This window comes from Diabrotica virgifera, chromosome 1 (assembly GCF_917563875.1).
Source record: "Diabrotica virgifera virgifera chromosome 1, PGI_DIABVI_V3a".
NCBI classification, from domain to species: Eukaryota; Metazoa; Arthropoda; class Insecta; order Coleoptera; family Chrysomelidae; genus Diabrotica; species Diabrotica virgifera.
The window spans coordinates 132,001,897-132,029,829 of record NC_065443.1 but is presented as its reverse complement, the minus strand read 5'-3'; the positions used below and the strand labels follow the sequence as shown (position 1 = coordinate 132,029,829).

At 32.0% G+C, this 27,933-nt stretch overlaps 1 protein-coding gene across 2 annotated transcripts; it reads right to left on the bottom strand.

Annotated features, from left to right (window-relative positions):
• Positions 1-15: 15 nt before the first annotated feature.
• On the bottom strand, positions 16-26,506 carry LOC114327027 (INO80 complex subunit D). 2 transcript variants are annotated; one of them, XM_028275525.2, is made up of 7 exons: positions 26,444-26,506; positions 23,242-23,369; positions 22,018-22,151; positions 18,672-19,070; positions 12,227-12,410; positions 11,869-12,051; positions 16-434 (listed from the first exon to the last, which is right to left on the bottom strand). In XM_028275525.2, exons 3-7 carry the CDS (start codon positions 22,078-22,080, stop codon positions 166-168), a joined length of 1,098 nt encoding a protein of 365 aa, XP_028131326.1. In that variant the 5' UTR covers positions 22,081-22,151; positions 23,242-23,369; positions 26,444-26,506; the 3' UTR covers positions 16-165. The 2 variants fall into 2 exon arrangements, with proteins under 2 accessions (XP_028131326.1, XP_028131327.1); XM_028275526.2 differs by lacking the exon at positions 26,444-26,506 and adding an exon at positions 26,074-26,240.
• Positions 26,507-27,933: the final 1,427 nt, after the last annotated feature.

The following is a 27,933-nucleotide window of genomic DNA, read 5'->3' as shown; positions in this document are numbered from 1 at the left end:
AAAATAAAACAAGCATTTCTAAAATTATATTAATGTAATGTTAATAAATATTGTAGTTTTTACAACTTAGTCTATCATACGCTAACACTGCATGCAACGTAACAAAATAAACAATGACATTATATGACGGTTAAAATTAAAACATTGTACTATTTTTTGGAATTGTTAGGAATGTGATTGATTGTCCACGGGAAGAAGAAACGACGACGTCTGTGCAACCACATTACCACCACAAGTTGTATATCCGTTATGGAACATTTCTGGAATTTGTACTAACGTTTCGCTTAGCGCGTTTTCGTCCAAAAGAGAGTCTAGAAGGCCCTGAGATTGGCTCAGCTTCTCCAAGGATTTTACGTCGTTATCAACGGCGGCCAGCGCCTTTTCCAATTCCTCCGTTTCTTCCCTAGAAGGTTCATACTCCCCATTTCGATTAACTGAAATAAAAAATATATACGTATTTAACAGAAATAAGGAAATTCTAACTAAAACTATAGAATGAAATATTTGCTCCTATTGAAATAATTATTATCAAAGGAAAGGACAACTGAGAGAACATCATGAACAACATGAGAGACATCGGACAATTTGGACTTGGAGAAAAATGAGCGAGGAGACCGACTGGGTGAATTTGTAGTAGAAGAAGAGTTTGTGGGTACTAAAACTTACTTCAAACTCCCATACAGAAGATTATATACATGGTAATCTCCTCAAGATACTCCAGGCCACATGGTGAGAAATCAAATAGATTACATTATGATTAATAAAAGATTCCGTAACAGCATAACATCTGATAAGGTATCAAGTCAGACCATAACCCACTGATTAGCAAAATTAGGCTCAGGCTAAAGAAGGTTAGACGTGGTGTCAATCCAAAATTCGACATCAGGCTATTAGCCCAATAAACTCGTGTTTAAAATAAGCCCGGAAATGGATAAATTGACTGATTATAAGCAACTTTTGTTCTATAGAGTTTTTTATGTAAGTCAATATTTTTCGAGTTATTTGCGATTGAAAATGTTTATTTTTTGACAAAAAAACTACGTTTAGACGGTTTTTCGCAAATAACTCAAAAATGAAATTTTATAGAAAAAATATTTTTAGCAAAAGTGTAGCTTATAAAAAACTAAACAAAAATGTGTATCAGTAAAGTCGTTAACCCAAGTAAAAGGAAAGTTGTAGTTCATGAAAAATACGTTCTTATTCGTCTAATTCCAAATCGAATATTTCAACGTGAAATCACCAAAAAATTAAGCACTTTTCGGGAAAAACTGATGAACATTTTTTAAAGTGATTAAAAAAGCTTTATTTTTATTTTTTACTAAAGTCTCTAGCATCAAAAATAAACGAGTTACGCTGAAAAAAGTGGGCCCCTGTATTTTTGGTAAAAAAAAAATCGTGAAAATCTCTCTCTATATATTTAGCAGCCTAAATAAAATTAATCGTTACCGTTTTACCATCTACTTTAAATGTATGTATATTGTTTATATTATGATCTGTAAGTTAGACCGGTTTGATGTGCCCATTTTTTAAAAAATTTGGTATTTCAATAAAAAAAATTTTCTAAAAATTTTGGAAATATTTCCTTCTTTCAAAATAACTTAAAAAGCATTAGTGATACGAAAAATCTCAAAGTAAAAAATGTAGGTTTTGCTGTTATTGCTACTTTCATTTTTTTTTCTGTAGGACAAATATTGGTTAAGATATGGCTGCTCAAAGTTTGCATACATTCGTGTTTAGTGACTCGTTTAAGCCCTTTCAACTATAACCCTTTCAAAAATAAGCACTTTAAACGTGTGAAACTGACAGATCATATAAAAAATAGATAAGTAAAGTAAATTGTTTGTAAAGCGATAACGCTTAATTTCATCTAGGAAGCTAAACACAATGTTTTTTTACCAAAAAAAAGGGGGCCAACTTTATTTTGAGTGTAACTCGCTTATTTTTAATGCTAGAAACTTTTATAAACAATTAAAATAAAGCTTTTTTTTAAACATTTTAAAAAAGTTTAAATCGGTTTTCCCGAAAAGTGCTTCACTTGTTGGTTATTTCACGATGATATATTCGATTTGCAATTGGACGAATAAAAACGTATTTTTCATGAGTTACAAATTTGCTTTTGCTGGATCGATAGACTTTACGAATACACAGTTCTTTTTGTTTTTTCCTATGCTACATTTTCGCTAAAAATATTTTTTTCTATGAAATATTTACTTTTTAAGTTATTTGCGAAAAACCGTCTGAAAACGTAGTTTTTTTGTCGAAAAATAAACATTTTGATTCGCAAATAACTCGAAAAGTATTGACTTACATAAAAAACTCTATAGAACAAAAGTTGCTTACAATCAGTCAGTTTATCCATTTCCGGGCTTATCTTGAACGTATGTTTTTTCACCCCCGAGAAGGGGTGACTGTCACCCTTTTAAGTAAAAGCAACCAACGGCACAAATTCAACTTTGAAGTGGAAGGTAAGTAGAACCTAAATCCAAATTTTCATGCAATTCGGAGTTGCCCCTGAAAATTACACGGTATCGCCGTATTTCCCGTTAATTTACTGGGCTATATTAATAGACCAATACACAGAACAGAGTGTAAAACGGCATATACAGAACAACTTAAATACCGCTATTCAATCGGATGTAATGGATCAGGAGCTAGAAAAGTTGCATGCAGTTGCACAAGACAGAGAGAGAGAGAGAGAGAGAGAGAGAGAGAGAGAGAGAAATTCCTCAAATTATCAAAAATAAGGAAGAAATCGTGGATGGCAAACGAGATTCCAAAGATCAGGACATGCCAATAGATAAAGAGATCAAAAAAGCAATTAGAATGGCTAAGGATGCACGACAAGAAAACAGTGTGCGGAAATACAGCAATTGCAACATAAACACGATTCACCCAATATGCACAAAAAAGTTAAAGGAGCTGCAGGCTTATACAATTTATACATATTTGCAGCGGCATAGAACTTTTGATTTACTTTCCCTTTCCCTTTTCCTCGTTCGCCTTCTTTTTGCTCTGACGTTGTATACATATTGTTTGCAAAATTTTAAATTTTTTAATGTGTACTTAATAACTATAAAATTATATTAAGTAGTATAACTCACGCCATTTACTTGGTGTCTATTTCTGTTTTTGTTTTGTTTGTAGTTTTTTATTATTTTTTGTTTTTTATTGTATTTTTTTATTTTGTATAAGCTTTGTCCACAAATTGGTAAACATTTTTGACAATAAAGCATACCTTACTTACTTACTTACTTACTTACTTACAAACCTAGAAGAATTGGGTGTTTGGCAGATAACCAAGGCAAACCACTGTTAAATGTGGAAGAAAAACTAGGCACTTGGAAGAAATATGTCGAAGTAACTTTTGCAGATGAAAAGCAGAATACCATTGAAGACAATGAATGCCAAACAGGACATTACCATTGAAGAAGTCACGGCAGCTATTAAAAAAACTAAAGATAGTAAAGCTGTAGTGCCTGACCATTTTTGTGCAGAATTCCTAAAACTTATGGATGAACAGGGAATAACATGAATAACAAGAATAACAACTGTATTCAACAAAATATACGTAACTGGAACAATATTCCAAAGCTGGTTAAAGTCAACCTTCGTAACTACACAAAAAAAAAATAAATGCCAAAATAAGCGAAGACGACAGAACAATTAGCCTAATGAGCCACTTAGTTAAAACGTTTTAAAAGGAATACATGGCAGAATATATAAAAAAAATGCGAAGAACAAGTATCATGGAAACAGTTTGGATTCCGCGATGCCTTAGGCACCCGAGAGGCTCTATTCACCAAGTGCGTGTGCAAAGATGCAAGGATGTTAACTGTGACGTATATGTTTGTTTTATCGACTACAAAAAGGCATTTGATAGAGTAAGACATGATAAACTCATAAACATCTTGTATGAAGCGGGATTAGATGATAGAGACTTAAGAATTATATATAGGGTGAGGCAGATAACTGGCCTATTAGAAATATCTCAAGAACTAAAGGCAACAGAATCATGAAAATTGGAATAAAGGGGTTTTGAAGGATGATCTATTAAATTTCCGGTTATACCGGAAGTTGCTTATAACTTCGTTTTTTAAAATAAAACACCCTGTATATTTTTACCTTTTTGGATTCTCCTCAGTATCTTCTTTCTTAAAATATTAGGTTTTGTAATGTTATACAGTATATTTTAAAAGATATTTACGTTTTTTTTTAATTTCGTAGCAACATTCGCACCCTGTAGAATTGTAATAGTTTGACATTAAAAACTCTGCTTACATTCAAGTTATTTTTAATATAGTCTACTATTGTTAAGAATCAATAGTAGAGCTAATTTTGAAATTTTAGGATACAGGGTTGGTCGAAACTCGGAATGAATATTTTATGAGTTTTCTTGAATGTGAACACCCTGTATTTTAGTATTGTAATGAAATAATATTTCATGGTACTTTTTTATTTTATAAGTATTCCCTATACCTAATTGCTTTAATTTGTTAGACAGAATAAAGAAATTCGGACTAAGCTTTAAAACAACCTTTTCAGTCATTTAAATTGGTGTTGATGAATCCATCCATATCCTACCAACTATAAAAAAGTTTTTCTACATTTAAAATATTCCTTAGCATTTGATGTCACAACCCCTATTCTTTTGTCTCATCTTCATGCAGCCTTTTTATCAACCATCATGTGTGTTGGTTCACAAATACATATTAATTATCTAATTTTAACACAGACCGTAAAACACGCCAACTCTATTTTGGTTTGCCTATCTTCACTTCATCAATTTATATTCACCTCATTGATGATTTTGTAATTTCAATTTCGCCCATTATTTTATAAATCTTAGATAATTTATTCGCACTAAGTTCTTTTAATTTTATAATTCCAAAACTTTGATGTTAGCTGTTATCATTGCTTGTACCATAAATAACTTTAAATTTAGTAGCTGCGTAACCAAAATTTCATAAAACTTCAATCATTGACAATTGTCGTCCTGACATCAGACAGATTTGCTTTTGAAGTCTCATCTATTAGTTGCCTGCCACCTCTCATAACAGAATGACCTAGTTACCTTTTGACCCACTTACAACTTGTGGGAGTCATATGTTGACATAGGGCCTTATCCTTAGGAATTTTATCCATCCTTTGGATTTTTCGATGTTTTCTTTTATATAAGACTTTTGTCTGTTTTTTGAAAGGCTTTGACCTTTGTATTTTTTGGTTGGCTCACCATGTTCTTGTAAGTATAACCAAACTTTTCTTTTAGCTTGGTCATCATTTTAACTTTAACATTTGCTTTAATTAATGTGGTTATACTTATTTTAGGTAACACTGATGATGCTCTTGTTACAGAGCGAAAACGTTTTGTTCATATGTTTGTAGCCCTTTAGGGCTTTTTAAACTAATATACCTTTTACCAAGAAGAAAATTTGTTATTAAATTTCACTTGTAATTAATGGTATACAGCCAACTACAGGAAGTTCTTCCTTGTGGATTTTTAAAATCTCTATCATCAGATGCTATGTATTTTCTACGTTATTATAAGGAGTAGAGTCCTGGAAACTTTCCGAAGCTTCTTTGAGAAAAATTCGAAGCATTCGAGATGTAGTGTTACACAGGCATTTTACGAATTTCGTGGGTGAATCGTGTGACTAATGTTGAGGTCCTACGTAGAAGCGTACTGCTACGGACAAGGAATGCGAGATTATTAACACTATCAAAGAGCGCAAACTAGAATATCTTGGCCATGTTATGAGGAATAAACAGAGTTATGTCTTGTTGCAGCTCAACTTCCGGGCAAGGTATTTGGAAAGAGATGACCAGGGAGAAGAAGAATATCTTGGCTTCAAAACCTGAGAAAGTGGTATAATACGTCAACCACCGGACTATTCAGAATAGCAGCAAGCAAAGCAAAGTTTAGTCGGCTGCAAGTGTTCCAATAATATACAGGGTGTATCGAAAATACAGGTCATAAATTAAATCACATATTCTGAGACCAAAAATAGTTCGAATGAACCTAATTTACCTTAGTACAAATATGCACATAAAAAAAGTTACAGCCCTTTGAAGTTACAAAATGGAAATCGATTTTTTCGAATATATCGAAAACTATTAGAGATTTTTTATTGAAAATGGACATGTGGCATTCTTATGGCAGGAACATTTTAAAAATTGCATTGCTGCAAAAAAGAGCATTTCCACAACTGAGAAGCAAACCAACAAGTCAGCCTGTCCAATCAAACCAACACTTAGTAGTCCCGAATGTAACCTATGCTCAGGTAGCAACCGCTGGTAATCAAATACCATCAAATACAGCTCCCAGTCTTCAACAATCCACTGACATGCTCGAACTTAAAAATATGATCAAACAATTGGTAGAACAAATGAGCACAATGTTAAACCTCTTAACCGCTATCATTGCTAAAAAACCCTAAGATGGAGGCGTTTCTAAAACTAGCTTCATGGAACGCCAATGGCTTATCACAACATACACAGGAAATCAAATACTTTCTACACCTTCATAAAATAGATATACTGCTAGTATCCGAAACTCACTTTACACAAAAAAGTTACCTTAAAATTCCAAACTATACTATATATACTACTAATTATCCAGATGGATCAGCACATGGAGGCTCTGCTATTATAGTTAGAAATACAATAAAACATCATAATGCTGGCGAGTACCAAACAAATCACATTCAAGCGACCAATATTGTGGTTGAAGACTGGGATGGACCACTTACAGTATCTGCGCTGTATTGCCCCCCACGACACTCTATCACAAACGAACAATTTAAAGATTATTTCAATTCACTTGGGAGCCGCTTCATAGCAGCAGGGGACTATAATGCCAAACATACCAGGTGGGGATCAAGACTAATCACTCCGAGAGGTAGAGTTCTCTTAAATATCATAGAGTCAAATAATATGGATTATTCATCAACCGGCGAACCAACATACTGGCCCTCGGACAGAAATAAAATCCCCGATTTGGTCGATTTTGCTGTAGTTAAGAACATCCCTAGGTCTAATATAAAAGCTACATCATGCTACGAATTATCTTCTGATCACTCGCCTATACTATTCACAGTTGGAACCCAGGTACTTATTAAAGAAATATCCCCCTCACTTTATAACAGACGCACACACTGGCCAAAATTCAGATCTATCCTGGAGAACAAGGTGTCTCTAGACATTCCACTAAAAATCAAAGAGGACATTTTTCTTGCTGTGGAACAACTAACTACAAATATCCAATCAGCTGCCTGGCAAGCAACACCAACAATACAAAATAAATGCATAATAAATGACTGCCCACAAGTTGTCAAAGAAAAAATTTCGCTAAAGAGAAGACTGAGGAAAAGATGGCAACAGACCAGAGATCCTGCTGATAAGCGTAGATTCAATAGTGCATCAAGGGAATTAAAAAAGCTCTTCGAAGATCTCAAAAACCAATCACTTCAGTACTACTTGGAAAATTTAGATTCCACTAAAGATACCGATTATTCGCTATGGAAAGCAACGAGAAAACTGAAACAACCCCAGAAACCGTCACCTCCAATTAGAAAATCGGACAGAGAATGGGCTCGTAGTGCACAAGAGAAAGCAAGTTGTTTTGCAGAGTATTTTTCCGAAGTATTTACTCCCAATCAAGTGAATTCACCTGTGGAAGTAGACGTATTCTCATTTCTTCAAAGTCCATATCAAATGAGTTTGCCTATTCCGAAATTTAAGTCGTCCGAAGTCATCTTGGCTATTAATAATTTAAACGATAAAAAATCTCCAGGGTACGATTTGATCAGTGGAAAAGTATTGAAAGAATTACCTATCAAATGCATAAAACTTATAACGTTTATATTCAATGCCATATTAAACTTAGGTTACTTTCCTGATCAATGGAAAGTGTCTCAGATAATAACCATTCTAAAACCGGGGAAACCTCAAGAAGAAACTACATCGTACAGGCCAATCAGCCTCTTGCCAATCACGTCTAAAGTTTTCGAAAAACTATTAGTAAAAAAACTCGAACCCTGGATCAAAAATCTAATTCCAGACCACCAGTTTGGATTTCGATCCCATCACTCAACAATCCAACAAGTTCACAGAGTGGTAAAACATATAAATGCTGATTTTGAGGCCAAAAGGTACTGTTCAGCGGCATTTCTTGACGTTAGGCAGGCATTTGACAAGGTATGGCATGAAGGCCTCCTATACAAGCTAAAAAAGACATTACCGCACAGCTTTTACATTCTTCTTGAGTCATATTTGTCAGGTAGGTGTTACTTTATTAAATACCAAGATGCAATTTCCAAACTCTATTCTATCAAAGCTGGCGTACCACAGGGTAGCGTGCTGGGACCTACCTTGTATCTCTTGTTTACCGCAGATATACCTCCACCTCTTCAGGAACCACTAGAGGAGAGACCACTTACAGAAGAAATGATGCTAGGAACATTTGCCGACGATACTGCAATCCTAGCCTCACACACAGACCCTATTTATGCCTCGCATATCCTTCAAGCGTATCTAGACAGAGTACAAATTTGGTTTTTGGAATGGAAAATTAAAGTGAATGAAGGAAAATCTATTCAAGTTACATTTACAACACGAAGAGGAACTTGTCCTCCTGTAACTTTAAACAATCACCAATTACCATCAGCCAACGAGGTAAAATATCTTGGTATTCATTTGGACAGAAGTCTCACATGGAGGAAACATATCTGGACCAAGAGAAAGCAACTAGGTCTCCAATTCAGAAATATGTATTGGTTAATGGGCCGTTCATCAAGACTATCTCTGGATAATAAATTGCTGCTCTATAAGGCAATACTTATGCCAATCTGGACATATGGGTTGGAACTATGGGGAACAGCCAGTCACTCCAACATCGAAATCATCCAACGCTTCCAATCAAAAACCCTCAGAACCATCACTAATGCACCTTGGTACATCAACAATAGAATTATTCATCGAGACCTTAAAACTGATACGGTACAAGAAGTCATCACAAAACGTAGCGCTGCTTACATTGCCAAGTTGGAGGATCATGAAAACCAGTTTGCACTTAACCTCCTAGACAATTCCCAAGAACAGCGTAGGTTAAAGAGGTTCAAACCATTGGACTTACCATTTAGAGTAAACTTTTAAACTAATGAGTTAGTAGTTATGAAATGTAATTATTTTGTACAGAACTTTATAAAAATTGTACTTTGATTTTGCCAGTGGGTAAAATCTTGCTTGTCCTTAGTCAATGTAATTACTTTTGTTTATTGTTGACACTCAACAGATTGCAAAATAAATTTAAATATAAAAAAAAAAAAAAAAAAAAAAAAATTTAAATTGGTGTTGATGAATCCATCCATATCCTACCAACTATAAAAAAGTTTTTCTACATTTAAAATATTCCTTAGCATTTGATGTCACAACCCCTATTCTTTTGTCTCATCTTCATGCAGCCTTTTTATCAACCATCATGTGTGTTGGTTCACAAATACATATTAATTATCTAATTTTAACACAAACCGTAAAACACGCCAACTCTATTTTGGTTTGCCTATCTTCACTTCATCAATTTATATTCACCTCATTGATGATTTTGTAATTTCAATTTCGCCCATTATTTTATAAATCTTAGATAATTTATTCGCACTAAGTTCTTTTAATTTTATAATTCCAAAACTTTGATGTTAGCTGTTATCATTGCTTGTACCATAAATAACTTTAAATTTAGTAGCTGCGTAACCAAAATTTCATAAAACTTCAATCATTGACAATTGTCGTCCTGACATCAGACAGATTTGCTTTTGAAGTCTCATCTATTAGTTGCCTGCCACCTCTCATAACAGAATGACCTAGTTACCTTTTGACCCACTTACAACTTGTGGGAGTCATATGTTGACATAGGGCCTTATCCTTAGGAATTTTATCCATCCTTTGGATTTTTCGATGTTTTCTTTTATATAAGACTTTTGTCTGTTTTTTGAAAGGCTTTGACCTTTGTATTTTTTGGTTGGCTCACCATGTTCTTGTAAGTATAACCAAACTTTTCTTTTAGCTTGGTCATCATTTTAACTTTAACATTTGCTTTAATTAATGTGGTTATACTTATTTTAGGTAACACTGATGATGCTCTTGTTACAGAGCGAAAACGTTTTGTTCATATGTTTGTAGCCCTTTAGGGCTTTTTAAACTAATATACCTTTTACCAAGAAGAAAATTTGTTATTAAATTTCACTTGTAATTAATGGTATACAGCCAACTACAGGAAGTTCTTCCTTGTGGATTTTTAAAATCTCTATCATCAGATGCTATGTATTTTCTACGTTATTATAAGGAGTAGAGTCCTGGAAACTTTCCGAAGCTTCTTTGAGAAAAATTCGAAGCATTCGAGATGTAGTGTTACACAGGCATTTTACGAATTTCGTGGGTGAATCGTGTGACTAATGTTGAGGTCCTACGTAGAAGCGTACTGCTACGGACAAGGAATGCGAGATTATTAACACTATCAAAGAGCGCAAACTAGAATATCTTGGCCATGTTATGAGGAATAAACAGAGTTATGTCTTGTTGCAGCTCAACTTCCGGGCAAGGTATTTGGAAAGAGATGACCAGGGAGAAGAAGAATATCTTGGCTTCAAAACCTGAGAAAGTGGTATAATACGTCAACCACCGGACTATTCAGAATAGCAGCAAGCAAAGCAAAGTTTAGTCGGCTGCAAGTGTTCCAATAATATACAGGGTGTATCGAAAATACAGGTCATAAATTAAATCACATATTCTGAGACCAAAAATAGTTCGAATGAACCTAATTTACCTTAGTACAAATATGCACATAAAAAAAGTTACAGCCCTTTGAAGTTACAAAATGGAAATCGATTTTTTCGAATATATCGAAAACTATTAGAGATTTTTTATTGAAAATGGACATGTGGCATTCTTATGGCAGGAACATTTTAAAAATTAATTATAGTGAAATTGGTGCACCCCATAAAAATTTGATGGGGGTTTTGTTCCCTTAAACCCCCCAAACTTTTGTGTACGTTCCAATTAAATTATTATTGTGGTACCATTAGTTAAATTTAATATTTTTAAAACTTTTTTGCCTCTTAGTATTTTTTCGATAAGGCAGTTTTTATCGAGTTGCGGCTTCTTTTTTAATATGTTTACATAAAAATTTTATGGGGGTTTTGTTCCTTTAAACCCTCCAAATGTTTGTGTATGTTCCAATTAAACTTTTACTGCGGTACCATTAGTTAAACACAGTGTTTTTAAAACTTTTTTGCCTCTTTGTATTTTTTCGAGAAGGCATTTTTTATCGAGATATTACTTCTTTTTTAAAATGGTTCAAAATATACCTAAAAATGTAAAAATTTTCATATTATTACCAAGTGTCCATATTCCTACTTAGCCATATACAAATATGTGGTGGATTTGACAAGTATTCAAAATATCTCGATAAAAACTGACTTTTCGAAAAAGTACTAAGAGGTAAAAAAGTTTTCAAAATATTGTGTTTAAGTAATGATACTACAATAATAATTAAATTGGAACGTACACAAAAGTTTGGGGGGGTTTAAAGGAACAAAACCCCCATAAAATTTTTATGGGGTGTCCAAATTTCACTATAATTTTTTCTTAAGATACTACTACCATAAGAATGCCACATGTCTATTTTCAATAAAATATCTGTAATAGTTTTCGATATATTGGAAAAAATCGATTTTCATTTTGTAACTTCAAAGGGCTATAACTTTTTTTATGTGCATATTTGTACTAAGGTAAGTTAGGTTCAATCGAACTATTTTTGGTCCCAGAATATGTGATTAAATTTATGACCTGTATTTTTGTTACACCCTGTATAATTACCTGTGAAGAAATCATCAAATTCGTCCACTTCTATTGTATTGAGCACGTTACTTATGTCATTTTCTTCTAAAAGGTGAGGTTGTGTTTGTAAAGTACTTCCATTCAAACCAAGAACTTGATCGACTATTTGAATATCCTCAACTTCTAGATTTGACGAATCCGCTTCCGTTATATCATCAATATCTAAAACAAAGTGTACTAATCAACTAATGAAATATACAGAGTGATTTAAATTTGCGACAAATTACGTTAGAATTTGAAAACACGTAAAGAAAGTTGACTTTTAGTATAGGAGGTAAATATTTTTACACACTTCAAAGATACCTTTCTTTTCCCATTCATTTATAATTATATTTACCTGAATTAGATGTTTTAATAGACGTATCTAATAAACTATTGGATAAAGATATGTTCATTTCTTCCGATTTTGTACTTGATTTTTTTCGTTTTTTATTTCTTTTTTGTGGTCTAATCATTGCTGAGAGTTTCACTTTTCTCTTGAGTTTCTTAGGTTTTCCTTCTTGAAATAATTTATAGTTGTCCTAAAATTACAAAAAGTTTACATTACAATGAATAATTACATTATACATAGTTTTATGTAAGGAACGTCTTAATTATCTCGGAAAAGGCTTGCACGATTTTTATAGATTTTAGTGAGTAAGGGTATTATTATGCTGTATTATTATGTTAAGGTATATTATGGTGGTATTAACACTGTTGTCAGATCTTCCGTTTTTCGGGTAATCTAATGAACTTTCTTATTTCAAATGGAACACCGAACCGTATATTTCTTGAATTTTGAAGTCCTTAAGAGAAGTCCTTTGCTATATCTAAATGCCGTAATTTCGGGGATATTGCTCTATTTAAAAAAAAAATTAAACAAATATTATACAAATAAATTTTTTCGGCTTCGGCAGAATTTATTTTAGATTTTTTGCATCATTGGGAACAAGAAAGGTCTTCTGAAATTTTTCTTCAAAGTTAATCGTTTTCAAGTTATTAACAATTTAAAACTGAAAATGACGATTTATAATAAATGACTCTTATAATAATATGACTCTTTATAATAAAATTGCAAATTTAGGAAGAAACATCATTATATCATGGATAAAGGGACACGCAGGCATTAGCGGTAACGAAATAGTAGACAGGCTAGCCAAATCCGCCCTAGAAATAGGCGAAGAACTTCCCATGAACTTACTACCCATTTCGGATATTGATATTATTAGTAGACGACACCAAAAAGAAAATTGGCAAAGGTATTATCGAAACCCGAGAACTGGTAGTAATTACAAACAAATGCAGCCTGAAATTCCCATTAAAATATGGTTTCATTCTGTATCAAATCGCCATTTCATAAGAGTTACAAATAGATTGAGATGTAATCGTGCTCTTACCCCCCTTCATATGTACAGTTTGGTTCTCACAGAGTCACCTAACTGTGAGTGTGGAATAGAAGGTGATCTACTACATATTCTCCTCGAATGTTCACATCAATCAGTAAATATAAACAAATTTTATGATAATCTTAATATATTAAAAATTCCAATTCCCGTCTACCTGAACAATTTGATATTTACTGAAGATATTAATACATTAAAAACAATTTACGAACTTATCAAAAACTGTAAATATAGATTGTAGCAATAAAATTTACCCTGTATTTAAGTAATTTTGTTAAAACAAAGCAGGCATGTTTGTTAAAACAAGACAAACATGTTTGTTTTGTCGTTATTTTTTTAAACCCTGTAGATTTAAGTAATTGTTGTATATTATAATTGAAAAAAGAAAAGAACAAGAAAAAAAAGAGAAAAGAAAAAGCAAAAAAAAAAGAGACAAAAGCAAAAAAAGAAAAAAACACTAAGATGTAAACCTCTGAGATGTTGAATCGGGTTTATGTCTTAGCGTAGTAAAAAAAAATTAACTAAAAATATGTAATAATAAAAAAAACAAATTAAAGATATAAAAGAAATACAAAAAAATAAATATGTACAAAAAAAAAAATTTACAACCAAAACAGTGTATTATTTAGATAATACTTGTAATATGTTAGTTTGTTATGTATTTAGAGTTAGAAATGCAGAAAAAATTCCTCTGATTGAAAAAACAGTTTTTAAAATAACAAAATGTCTGGCTAATTAGCTCGGCCAACGCCATCACATTCACACAAAAAAAAAGGCTTAAAAACACAAGTAAAAAAGAGTATTTTTGAAATTACGAAGTGAACTAAATTCAAGTTCAAACCTTATTTTATCATATCCCCATAAGAATTATTGGAATGTATTATTTAAAAACATTTTTTGAAGTTATACTTCTTTACGCGCGATATGAGGGTGAATTTTTATATGTTAAAACCTACGATCCCGGCGCATGCGCATTATAACTTTGTTCTGATTGGATGTTCAAATGACATGTCAAAAATTATCCAATATGACAGCTGTAGCGCAGCTGTGGTTTGGACGGTTGACAGTTTGGTTATGTATGGTTGTTGCGTTTTAAAATTTGTGGGAAGAGAAACAACAAAGGTTAGTTAATAGTTATACTGCCTTTATAAATAGTTTTCATATTATATTTTTGAAGTTATACTTCAAAATGTTTTAATTTATGTATGTATCAGTCCAAAAAAGGTGTGGAAAGAATATATTAGTGTTTTTAAATATATTTTTCTACAAACGTGTTAAAAATGTAATTTTTAGGACTCCAGAGGAGCGTTAAAAATGCTACTTTCAGGCACTAGTGCTTTAAAATTTTTAAGGCACTGCAGTTAAAAGTGAATTGTCAAATTGTGAAACGTCAAAATATTTATATTTAATTTATTTACATTAATGTTTAATTTTGTGATTAATTTTGTGTTAATTTTATTAACATTAATGATTTTGTTTAAAAAATAAAAAGCTTAGTAATTGCCAAAGAACCAATAAGATGCAAATTGGAGTTAGACAATCAAATTATACAACAAGTAATGACTTTCAATTATCTGGGAATTAATCTATCAGCCGACAACAATATCGAAGAAGAGGTAAAAGACCAAATAATTAAAGCCAGTAGAACGGCCGGATGCCTAAACGACACAATTTGGAAAAACAAACACCTAAGATTGGAAACAAAGGCCCGAATATATAAGTCAGTTATTAGGCCAGTTATGACTTACACGGCCGAAACAAGACCAGATACAAGCAAAACACGAAGACATCTGGAAACCAACGAAACGAAGATCTTAAGAAGGATTGCTGGAAAAGGACTACAGGATAGGGTAAGAAGTGAGGAAATCAGACGCATATGTGGAGTAGACAATATAAATACCTGGGTAAAGAACAGAAAAGAAGAGTGAAATGAGCACATAAGCAGGATGTCTGAATCAAGGATAGTAAGAATAGCCAGGGACAAGTCACCGTTAGGCAGGAGAAGTATAGAACGCCCAAGGAAAAGATGGAATGACAACTTAGGGGCACAATGAAAGGCACCGTTGAAGAAAAACAGGCAGTACTGCCTATATAAAAGAAGAAGAAGAACATTAATATTAATAATAGAACTAGCGCAATTTAAAAAAGGTGGTTTAAAAGGTTTTTTATTATAATTTTGTGTCTTTGGATTTGTCTTCCTTGGGCGTAAAATAATAAAACATCTATTTTTATATTTCACTTGTCACCGTGATGTATAATTATGTATATCTGAAAGGTAACTAGCATGCGGCTTGATGGCCTTGTTGGTAGAGCATTGGACCAGAGATAAAAAAATCGCGAGATTGCAGGTTCAAATCCCGGACGATTCATATTTTTTTTAATATTTGGCATTGTTAAGTTTTAGTTCATTTTTGGTAATTATTGTTAATTTTTTGTATTGTAACTGTTAAGTAGGTATATTTATTTCGTTGAAATTATATTATAATAGAAGTATAACTTCTTACGTGCGTACAAAGTACACACACATTCTTTTTTTGAATTGCTAATGGGGTACTAACGAGAGGCTGTATTAACAACTAAAATAAAAACAATTTTTAACCGATCAAATCAGGTTTTGAATCAGTTTTGAATCAAGTCGTGAATTTAGGCACTTCGTAATTTCAGAAATAATATTTTTACTAGTGATTTTAAACCTTGAAAATCGCAATTTTTCGTTTTTTTTCAGTTTTAAATTGTTTATAACTCGAAAACAATCAACTTCAGAGAAAAATTACAAAAAACCTTTTTTGCTCCCAATGATCCGAAGAACCTAAAATGATGCTACGAGATGCAAAGTGGTCTAACCCACAATCCACAATTTTACCAAAACGCTTTTATTACATTAACTTCTTTATCCCAAGGAATAACTTTAATGTAATAAAAGCGTTTTGGTAAAATTGTGGGTTAGCCCACTTTACATCTCATAGCGTCAAATAGTCTGTGCCCGGACCGAAAAAATTGATTTTTATAATTTGTTTTATTTATTTATTTTTAATAAATGTAGCAGTAACTCAGAAATTACGGCATTTAGGTATAGGGAATATTATATGAAAAATAATCAGTATTTTTTAAAGACTTTAAAACGCAAGTTCATAAGAAAGTTCATTAGATTTCCAGAAAAACGGAAGATCTGACAACAATGTAAATATCACTATAATATCGGCCGCATTAGAAGACAACCACCAGTCGTTTCCGAGATAATTGAGGTGTTCCATAAAACTCACTATGTATATGTCAGCAAAAGCTCTCACTAACTGCACTAAATGCGTTTTATTCACCTTGTAAAGATTTTTTTTGTCCTCACTATTTTACATGTTCTCCTATTTCTAGTAACGTTAACATGTTTTTAAATCCACTGTATTCTTTGACTGATGTCCACCATCCCATTAATTTAAATTATTTATTAACATTAGAAAACAATGAGTTGGTATACCGACTATTATATAAACATATTTTAGATATTAAACTTAAATTATAATTGTAAAATATAGAGTAAGTATTTCCTGTAAATTGTTATATTAAAAAAAAAGAAAAAATATATAACAAAAAAATAAAATAAAGAAGGAAAATATATAAAAAATATATACAAAAAAATATATATAAAAAAATAATAGAAAAAAAATATAATAATTAAAAAAATATAATAAAAAAATATGTAGATAAAAATGAATGACGAACTTGGACAGTCCATAGTAAAAAGCTTTCGAATTAAGCAGAGGGCTAAAGAAGAATGTTGCAGTTTTTGCTGTGGAACTCTGAGAACATAATTTAGAAAAAAAAAATACAAAAAAAATATATTATAAAAAATTATAAAAAAAATACAAAAATAATTATTTATTAGTAGAATTGTTTATTATAGATTAATACACTTGCGATCATAAAAAGCGGGTCACTCGATGAATTATTCAAGTTAGATATCTCTATGAATTTTCTAAACCTGTTGTCCCATTTAAGTGATTTTTTTTAGTATGTTATAGCCTTATTATTTAACAATATCACTATAATAATATTGTTGCTAGACAGGTAAATTGTCATTGTATATCGGGTGTAACAATCATAGAGTGTTTATTCCTCAAAGTTCGGAACACCCTGTGGAATGTTTTAGCATAGATAAAATATTGAAATTAAAACTCGATTGTAGCCTTAGGCTTTCTTAACATTTTCTTTTTGCTTTATTTGTTTATGTTGGACAATAAAAAAAGTTAGGCACGTTAATAACTAGCCATGTTCTTCATCAATACAGGGTGTTTCTAAATAAATGCGACAAACCTTAAGGGGTAATTCTGCATGAAAAAATAATGGCAGTTTGCTTTATAAACATATGTCTGCAAATGCTTCGTTTCCGAGATACGGGATGTTGAAGTTTTTCTTACAAACTGATGATTTATTTATTGCTCTAAAACCCGTAAAGGCATGCAAATAAAATTTGGTCGGTTTTAAGAGGCAGTTATTGTGCATTTTTTGACATACAATTAATAATTATATATTCACCGTTGGCGTGCTTACGGGTATACACATTTTATATACATCCCGTATGCACGCCAATAGTAAATATGAAATTCTTAATTGTATGTAAAAAAATGAGCCATAACTACCTCTTAACACCTACCAAATTTCATTTGCATATCGCAAGCGGTTTTAGAGCAATAAATAAATCGTCAGTTTGTAAGAAAAAATTCAACATCCCGTATCTCGAAACCGAATAATTTGCGGCCATACGTTTATAAAGCAAACGGTCATTATTTTTTCATGCAGAATTACCCCTTAAAGTTTGTCGCGCTTATTTAGAATCACCCTGTATTGATGAAGAACATGGTTAGTTGTTAACGTACCTAACTTTTTTATTATCCAGCATAAACCAATAAAGCAAAAAATAAAATGTTAAAAAAGCCTATGCCTACAATCGAGTTTTAATTTAAATATTTTATCTATGCTAAAACATTCCACAGGGTGTTCCGAGCTTTGAGAAATAAACACACTATGAGTTTAAAAACCCGGTATACAATGACAATTTACCTGTCTAGCAACATTATTATTATAGCGATATTGTTAAAGATTACGGCTATAACATTTTAAAAAAATCACTCAAATCGGACAAGAGGCTTAGAAAATTCGAGATATCTAACTTGAATAAATCATCGAATGACCCGCTTTTTATGATTGCAAGTGTATTAGTATTAGTTTTAGGATAAGATACCAAAAAATGACTAATAAAATAAAAAATAGTAAAATTGGCGAATGGATTTAGTGTCCGCAGTCATATACATCCAAATAAACAACAACACTATTCTACATAAAACTCATGACATGCTATTGACATACTGCAAATTTATTAAACTACCAAACAACATAAATTCTTACCCTTTTCCTTGCATGTTCCGCACATAAGGGAAGTTCATGGGATATATCAAGGACCGGTGTAGAACATTGAGTGTTATCTGAAAATTTGGCAGTACAATACTCGAATAGAATTTGTTCGGGATTGAACATAATATGCAAAATGCAATGTTTGGTACAAGGCAACGCTGGCTTTGAACATTTTTTGATTTCGCACATTCTAGGAGCAACTAATCGACTGCTTCCAGATCGATACCCGTTTTTAATGATAGGAGAGACTTCGTCTATGAGCTTCTCAGGTATATTTACAAATAAATTAGGTTTGCCCACGTCACTTCTCATTAATTGGTGGATATACCTTCGAAATTCGTGTCTTGTTATTTCTATTTTTTCTTCCCTAGATCTGTCTTCCAATTTAAATTTCTAAAAAAGTAAGATTTGCATTAGGTACTAATATTATAGTTATACATACTTGTACAGCTCCCGGAGTGAACCGTGGCCGATGAGAAACGCTGTCGTCGGTCGTGCACCTACCTAAACTCTATGCAGAGAGGATTTCTCTGATCAGCCATGGTTCGCTCTGCGAGCTGTAAGTGCCTAAGTACTAATCAAAGTACAGCAAAAATATACAGGAATGAGAATCAAGTAAATATCTTTGAAACGAAAAATTACCAGAGAACGGCAGTTCTCGCCAGTGGCGCACACCTACACCCCCTACACGCGACACTATACACGAAATTTCCGATTTATCTGACTGAATTGAAAATTGGGCCAACACCCATCTTAAAGTTCAGGAAAAGACTCATCCATTCATATGTCAACCATCCATTTTGGTCCAAGGGTGTGGATTTTACGGCCCTTCCTATTTAGGGTCTGTTTTTCGTTCTCGTCCCCAAAACTCCCAGAAACTTCAAAAATTGAACTCCGACCTTTGTAGCTTCTAATAGAAGCGATCATTACCTTTCCAACGCATGTCTAATTTTGAAAATCGGTTATACCGTGAAAATGTTTGTGGATATGTATGTATGTATGTATGTATGTATATGTGTGGAAAAGTTAAACCGATCTGAATTTTTTTTCTGTGCTTGAAGAGGGGGTGAGGGCCGATTCAGAACCGGTGTAGTTTGTGAGTTTTGACTACCCATAAGCCAGCTATGGGACTTGGTAGGTACAAAACGGCATATTTTTTGGCGGTATATATATTTTCGGTTCAAGAAGAGACAGGAGAACAGTAAATACACCAAATCAATAGCGTTGAGTTAAGCTTTCAAATGGTGTCTAAGCTGTCAGGATCAGACATACACACGGCTCAGTATAGCCGAACAACTGAAAAACTAAACTTTGAAAATTTTGGTTTTTCGACAATTACTCAAAATTTCAACATACGAATTACGCCAATAACTGAGCGTTTGTAGAAGGACTCTAGACGAATCTAACGGTGTATACCTTATATCCGGGAAAATTCGAATTTTTAAGTTATAGGCTTCATAAGTGTGATCAAATCTATTTCTTATGGGAAAAACGGTTTTTCAAGCTCAATCATTCCTGTAATAGCTTCAGTTATCATTTTTGACCTTGATGCATAAGATACATCACTTGTCAATACGTTTCAAACTCATGTTTAGTGAACAAAATCGGTTAAGCCGTTTATAAGTTATTAAGCTACAAAAGTATAATCCAATTAACGATTATTCCCTAACTGGTTTATGTAGTTGTAGTGGTTACGACGCTAATTTGATCTGGCAACGGGCAATCCGAGTTCATTTACCGGCCATCCCAATATTTTTTTCAATCTACATATTTCGAATAGAAAAAAAATATAGTGTACATTCGATGGACACTAGATCATTTGGGAGATAATGCGACAAATGCGACCCGTGTAATCAAGAAACATTGCATTCAACTTTATACATTTAATTTATAAATAACTTTGAAAAACTCCTGATACAAGAATAAAAAACCGCTAAACGCCGTAAAAATGAGTGCCGCATACAATATTCCAGCTACAAAAGATCTGATATGAATATTACGTGGCGCGAAAATGTATTTTCATTTTGATGCAAAACAAAATTCTAGTTTTATTTTAAAAGATTTTTTAATAATATTTGCTAAATTTGAAGTACACGCGCCACAAAAGAGTTTCAAAATTCAAACTGTATCAAAGTTACTCTTTTGTCGCGCGTTTTACTTCAAATTGGGCAATTATTATGAAAAAATCTTTTAAAATAAAACTAGAATTTTGTTTTGCATCAAAATGAATATTGTATGCGCCACTCATTTTTACGGCGTTTAGCGGTTTTTTATTCTTGTATGATATTCATGAAACTCTCCATGCATGTAGAATGACACGTAGTGTACCTGACGCCATATTTTTAGTCATTACTCTACTTCCGGTTTCACCGGAAATACCCCAACTTATTTAATTTAAAAGGGATTGCGTGTATATTTTTGCAGATTAAAAAAAACTGTTTCTAATTCACACATGCCAAGTTTGGTAGAAAAAATTGTTAAAACGAGAAATCAATCACTTTACAATTATGTACTTAAATATGTAATAGGTAAATTTATTTACTAAGACCAAAATAAATGTGAACAAGTGATTTAGATCATCATCATCATCATCATCTTGGTGCTACAGCCCTTAGAGGGCCTCGACCTTCTCAAGCTTTCTACGCCATTCTGTTCTGTCCCTTGCTTGCATTTTCCAGTTGCCGACTCCGATCTTCTCGGCATTCTGTGTTACCCCGTCCATCCACCTCAGCTTTGGTCTACCCCGTCTTCTAATTCCCACGGGTTGCGCTGTTAGAATCTTTTTTATCATGTTCGATTCAGGGGCCCGGGCTACATGTCCTGCCCACTGCAGGCGGTTTCGCTTAATTATAGTGATAATATCTTTTCCACCAAATGTATGCTTGTAGATATTCTGCAGTTCAAAGTTATATCTACGCCTCCATATTCCGTTCTCACAGACCACTCCGAATATCTTACGTAGCACCTTTCTTTCATCAAAGTGATTTAGATAACCTCAAAGAAAAAATCTAACCAGTTGAGGTCTGGAGAATAAGCAGACCGCTCTATGAATCCTCTATCTTAACGGAATGCAAGTTAACCTGAGATCGAATACGTTTTTCCCAGCATAGAGAAGTATGTACATGTAGTCATCTCTAAACTATCTAAAATTTGAAATATCTCTAATCTTCTAGAAACACATTTCTGCAGTTCCCTTTGTAGAAGGTAGCATATTACTGGCTATATGTATAATATTATAACTTATAACTGGTGAACAGTCAAAAATTCACTTGTACAAATATTCCTTATAGAAAGAAACAATCATTCAATATAAAACATTTTAAATAACGGGGTGTATTACCTCAAGTCCTGCACTAAACCAGTGTTGTTGATAGTGGTTATGAATATCATTTTCTATGTTCATCTTAAAAAATATCAGTACATTTCCTATTATCTAATCCAATGTTAGTTAAAGCCTCTTGTTCTAATAGATACCTAAAAAAATAGTAAAGTATAATTTTTTCCCTTTTCCCAAACTTATGCAGGGTGTTTCGTTAATAATTGGAAATATTTTAACATTATATCAGCCCGAATGACCAATTTGTTAACAAGGGTCACACTTTTATTGCCCAGTGGTCGTTCTGAGCATTTTTTTAAAACAAATACGGGGCCGACCACGGTAAGGTAGGTATATAATCAGAAGGAAAGACATTTAAGGTTACAAGCCTAATCTAGCTATTCTATGACTTAATAATTTTAGACCTGAATATAAAGAACAAAATAAAATCAAAAGATTCATGACATTGTAGGGACTGTAAACAGTTAAAATTCTTAGATTTTTCCTAAGGATGTCTCACTGATTTGTATATTTGTTACAATTAAAAAATATATTATCAAAATCTGCCATTTCTTTGCAAACACCACAAAGATTATTTCCAATTATACTGTTTTGTATAAATAGGCAAGATAGCAAGCATGTAAAAACTTCATCTGGGATATGGTTGTTATGGATCGTCTCGGATACTTGTAATTAGCAAACCAGTAGTTTTTTCGAATGTCGGGTCCTAGCAATGTGAATTTTATCAAGCATATTATGCCTGTATTGTTTAGATCATTTCTGATGATATAAATAAATTATCCTTGGATATATTGATTCTCTTATCCAATGTTAAGGGTGTCGCAACGTCTTCCAACTGTATGCTTTCTTTAGATGCTTTATTAACTTGTTCATTGTATATGATGCCTGAGTGTCCTTTTACCCAAACAAACATCAGTTTTCTTTTTCTAGTTTCTTGCATTCGAGAGAGCAACATTTTTATTTCAGCTATGTACGGATCGATATATACAGAGTTGATTAGCAAATGAGCTTGTAGACTATTTAAAACTGAAAGGGAATCAGAAAAAATGATGAAGTATGTAGTATTACTCTCTATTATAAATTCTATAGCTTTCATACTTGTAGTGGGACAATAACAGCTGCACCTGTGCCATATGAATCTTTCGATGCATCTATGTAAAAATAATTACTTAATAAACGGTTTTAATAAGTACAAAAATATTATTTTAAATAACATGCATAACTTACTTATTGCAGTGTTAAACTATAACATAAATGCATTAGCATTAACAAAAATCTTCAGTATTCATATCTGTATTTCCATTTCTGCAGTATTTCATTTTTACCACTTAAGTAGACCATATTTTATACTGCACCTGAAATAAAGACATTAATTACAATAAAATCTAAAAGAAAATGAAATAATTCTTTTATCAAAATATAACACATCCTGTTCAAAAGGGTATTAACTCAAAAAAATTTATTTTTGTGTTACAAAAACAAAATGCATTATGGCATCATTGCAACCTTAAAAATATTTCAGTATATGAAGTGAAACGATACAAACAATTAAAAACCAAGGCTCATAGTCATTTAGAAACAGAATGGTTTAAACAATAAGATGAGCTAGTTTCCGAGGAAAATTATATTAAGAAAAGTATTAATTCAAAGAGCTAACACCAAACCGAACACCACGAAAGAGACTAAAAACCAGGAAAAGCTTCCTTGGAACAGTGAAGGATGAACCGCCTGAGTATTTTCCTCCTCACCAGGTTCAATGGACCAGCCAGTCTCTAGACTTTAAAATATGGAAAACCATGAATAGGATAAGAACGGGAGTTGCTCCAGTAAAATCAAACATGGTAAAATGGGGGAAAATTGACCAAGATGATGTGAACTGTACTTGGGAAAAACAGAATATGGAACATTCTTACATGCAGAAACTGTCCTCATCAGTGAACCCTCGAAGATTTGTGGCTCACCAAAAAACATGGAACCGATGTAGTCTGATACTGGGCTGAAATTCTATAAATGACATGTCTGAACACAATAAAGTGTAATGTTTTTAACTTTTTTTTGGGAAAAAGTGTCATAAATCAAATTTTTTTGAGAAAAACTATATTATTTCAAATCAAAATGTGGTTTTTAGTTGTTACTTTCTTTTGACAAATATTTTTCCTATGTTACTCTAGGCCAATTGTGTCGATATATATCAAAAACGCCTACAGTCGGAAAATGAAAGATTACCCATGAACGATCACATCAATAATTTATTTTGTATTTGCTATCTTTTTCTATAAGTACCAAACGTTTGTTATAGAAAAAGGCAGCAAATCTTTATTTGTGACTTACAGTCGGAAAAATGAAACATTTTTCAGATATTGAGGTTTTTTTGTGAGTATGATTTAAAACGTGCGGGTGACTTAGGATGGATTGATAGAATCTATCAACTTTGGCGCTTAATTTCTTTAGGAAGCCGAGGACTTAGGTAGTATTGATATAAACGAAAAGAATCGAAATTTTTTACTGAATTTAAAGAATAGATAATATCTTATATAAGCAATACTGGACTTGGGCGAGTTTAATATCTATCGACACAATTGTAACAGGTAAGATATTGATACAAAAATTGAATGTACACTACCTAATATAAACAATATTTTAGTAGATAATTAAAGCAAATATTTTGTTCTGCTCTCCTGTAAAATTTTAATATTTTGAGTTGCTACGGTTTAGAACGGGATGTGTGATAATACTATATATAATTTTTAACAAGTAATTAGTGAATTGTTTCAAATATAAAATTGTAACTCTTTTTGAATATCGATGGTTAAACTGCAAAACCTCGTAAGTCAGTTTTATGTAACTTTAGAGGAGAGACGAAAAACATTTTGGCTTTTTTTTTAGGTAAGATTCAATTTATTCGCTTTTTGTGTTCTGTTTTGAGTTCTTTTTAGGTAACGATTCCATTACCATTAAGTAAAATTCAGTAATATTGTTTTTTTTTTTGTCAAAGAGCAACTTACGAGGTTTTGTTACTTAAAATCTTAAACTATCAATTAACTTACACGAGGTTTTGTCTCATAAAAATGCAACTTACGAGGTTTTGTAACTTAAAATTTTACTTATGAGGTTTTTGTAGATATCGCTAGTACCATTAAATTTAAATATTAACTTACAAGCTTTCGTAGTTTAAAAGATGTAAAAGTATAAACCAACAAAGTATAAAAGTGATAATGGGCCCAAAAATCGACTTACGAGGTTTTGCAGTTTACCTAACCGTCGATACATTTTTAAATATTCTAATAGTATACCGAAATTTGTTCAAAAAAGTATAAGTAACTTTAGTAACATATTCATTGAAAGTTTGAATGTCACATTAAAATTTAGGTATTCAAAAAGTAAACGTTTGATAGATTTCAATAGAAATGTTATTGAATTCTATTCAGTAAGTCAATAAGATTACATTTAATACAGATATGGGAATGAAATTAAAAGAAAAGGATTTTATTTTTATGCTTTGTTACCTTAACGGATAAAAAGTTGAACATAACATATCATCAAAACACTATAAGCAACGTAGCATTTGATTTTGGGATTAGCTTAAGCCCAAAAGTAACTACAACGGACATATTAGAGATAACACACTTAGAAAATGTAGCAAGCATAAAGTGAAAATGAACTGCATAAGTATATGAAAAGAACAAAACAAAATACAATAGATGTATCAAGTACATGGTATAGTGATTTCATACTTTAACAGTACCTTAATGTAATAGATAAAATGCAATTCGAAAAACTAATTTGGGATAAAACTGCAAACAAGTATACTGAAAATGATTCAGAAATAAATCACTTCAGGTTAGGTATGTGATGATTGATAAACAAGTTATTTGTAAGTATAATATACAATTGACTAGCTTAACAACCCAACTAGAAATTATTTAGATGAGTATTTAGTGTAGTAATAATATTTACAGTTGTTAGTTACTACTCTCTGGGTGCTATTTCAAGACATACAGATAGATGTCTTTTGAGGATTTCAATCACAAATATATATTAAATAATATTAATATTTACCGGTCAAATGGTTTTACTAAACAACGTAACCATATAATTTTAAACAAGTTCCAAATGGTGTACAATATTAATTTAATAAATCTATTAATTAACAATAATATAATGAACAATTGAAAAATAAATAATTTCGTAAGGTATTTGTAATTGTATGCTTCTTCTTCTCATTTAAGTTTGACGTTTCGGTAAACAAAATGTCTTTAGAGCTAACCCTACTTTAAAAAAATCAAATGAATGCAATCAGTTCAGATTATTTAATAAAATATTTTCAATTTTACTATTGTGAGTCTTTCCTTAAATACCCCATGTATATATAAATCCATTATACTTATCATAATTGTTAAAGAATATCTTTATAAAATGGCTAGTATACCTATATATGGCTAACAGTCATAAAATGTTGTTTTGTGATACATGGACATTTGTAGACAAGAATCTACAGGTCGAGCAAGTCTCGTAAATTTCACGATTGCGAGCCACGCTTCACGCAACCGTGTTTGCGTACTTGTGTTTCAAGTTGCGTGGTCGTACGGAGTTATATTTACCAAATTTAAATATAATCGTTTTCAAAATTAAATCAATATGTCAATATGGCTACTGGGTGTAAAAGATAAATCTTATTCTATCTGTTCTTAATGAGTTTTAGATAATTTTAGTTGTATTTCTTTGTAATTTTGTGTTGTACAAAGATTAATTTAACATTTTCTCTGGAAGTATTAATTTAGAAAGATAATATGCTTCATTGGTGTTGTGTTTTGAAGTGTGAAATGTGATAAAGTCAAGATAAAGTTCACTTTTAAACTGAACTAAATAAGGTATCTGAGAGACAACAATGGTTAAATGCAATACAATGTACAGGTTTTACTAGCGAAATGAAAATTTGGTAATTATTTAGTGTTGACTCACCGCTCCCACAAGTCTGACAACTGTATATATGGTATCTGCCTTACCTTCTTATCATTTTAAAATTAACAATTAACTGCGCTCGGCTTTAATTTTTGTATTTATCTCATTTAAAAATGTGAAATTTTCACATCAATTTCAAATTATGGCCGCCATTACAGTATGCGCAGATCGCTTACGTATGGATTGATGACAGTTTATTTCTGCAATGTTTATGTCTGCAATTGATATAATATGCAGTTTATGTCTGCAATTAATATAATATTAATTATTAATAAAATTAAAAAATTAATATATTATGTATTATACAGTACAATTTCTCAAAGGAGGAAGACCTAACCCTTCGGTCCAAACCTAACTTTCGGGTATTAGAGTGTAGAGTGTTTTGTTAATTATTAATAAAATTAAAAAAAAAATAAAGCACCTTCCGTCTTTGCACAAGAAATTATAAAAAATTTTAAATTAGGCAACATTGCAGAAATAAACTGTCATCAATCCATACGTAAGCGATCTGCGCATACTGTAATGGCGGCCATAATTTGAAATTGATGTGAAAATTTCACATTTTTAAATGAGATAAATACAAAAATTAAAGCCGAGCGCAGTTAATTGTTAATTTTAAAATGATAAGAAGGTAAGGCAGATACCATATATACAGTTGTCAGACTTGTGGGAGCGGTGAGTCAACACTAAATAATTACCGAAAATTTTCCTGTCCTGTCTGCTGTAATCATTTTATATCTGGTAAGTTACAATTACAACAGTAACGATTTTTGAAGATGTTAACATTTTAATCTTATAGGAAAACCAGCCGACTTAATAGATAATAACAATCTCCAGATTGGGTTCCTTCAATAAATATGGTCTATAAACACAATGAAATAAGTTCCCCAAAATCTAAAATGGAGTGGTATCAAAGGAGAATTAAAGGGAAAAATATTCATATTGAAATTATTTATA

Coding starts and splice junctions, on each gene's coding strand:
- LOC114327027 (XM_028275525.2), bottom strand. CDS start 22,080: ATGAACATAGAAAATGATATTCATAACCACTATCAACAACACTGGTTT. Junction 19,071..22,017: donor GGTTTAGTGCAGGACTTGAG/GTAATACACCCC, acceptor TTACTTTTTTAG/AAATTTAAATTGGAAGACAG. Junction 12,052..12,226: donor TATTAAAACATCTAATTCAG/GTAAATATAATT, acceptor ACTTTGTTTTAG/ATATTGATGATATAACGGAA.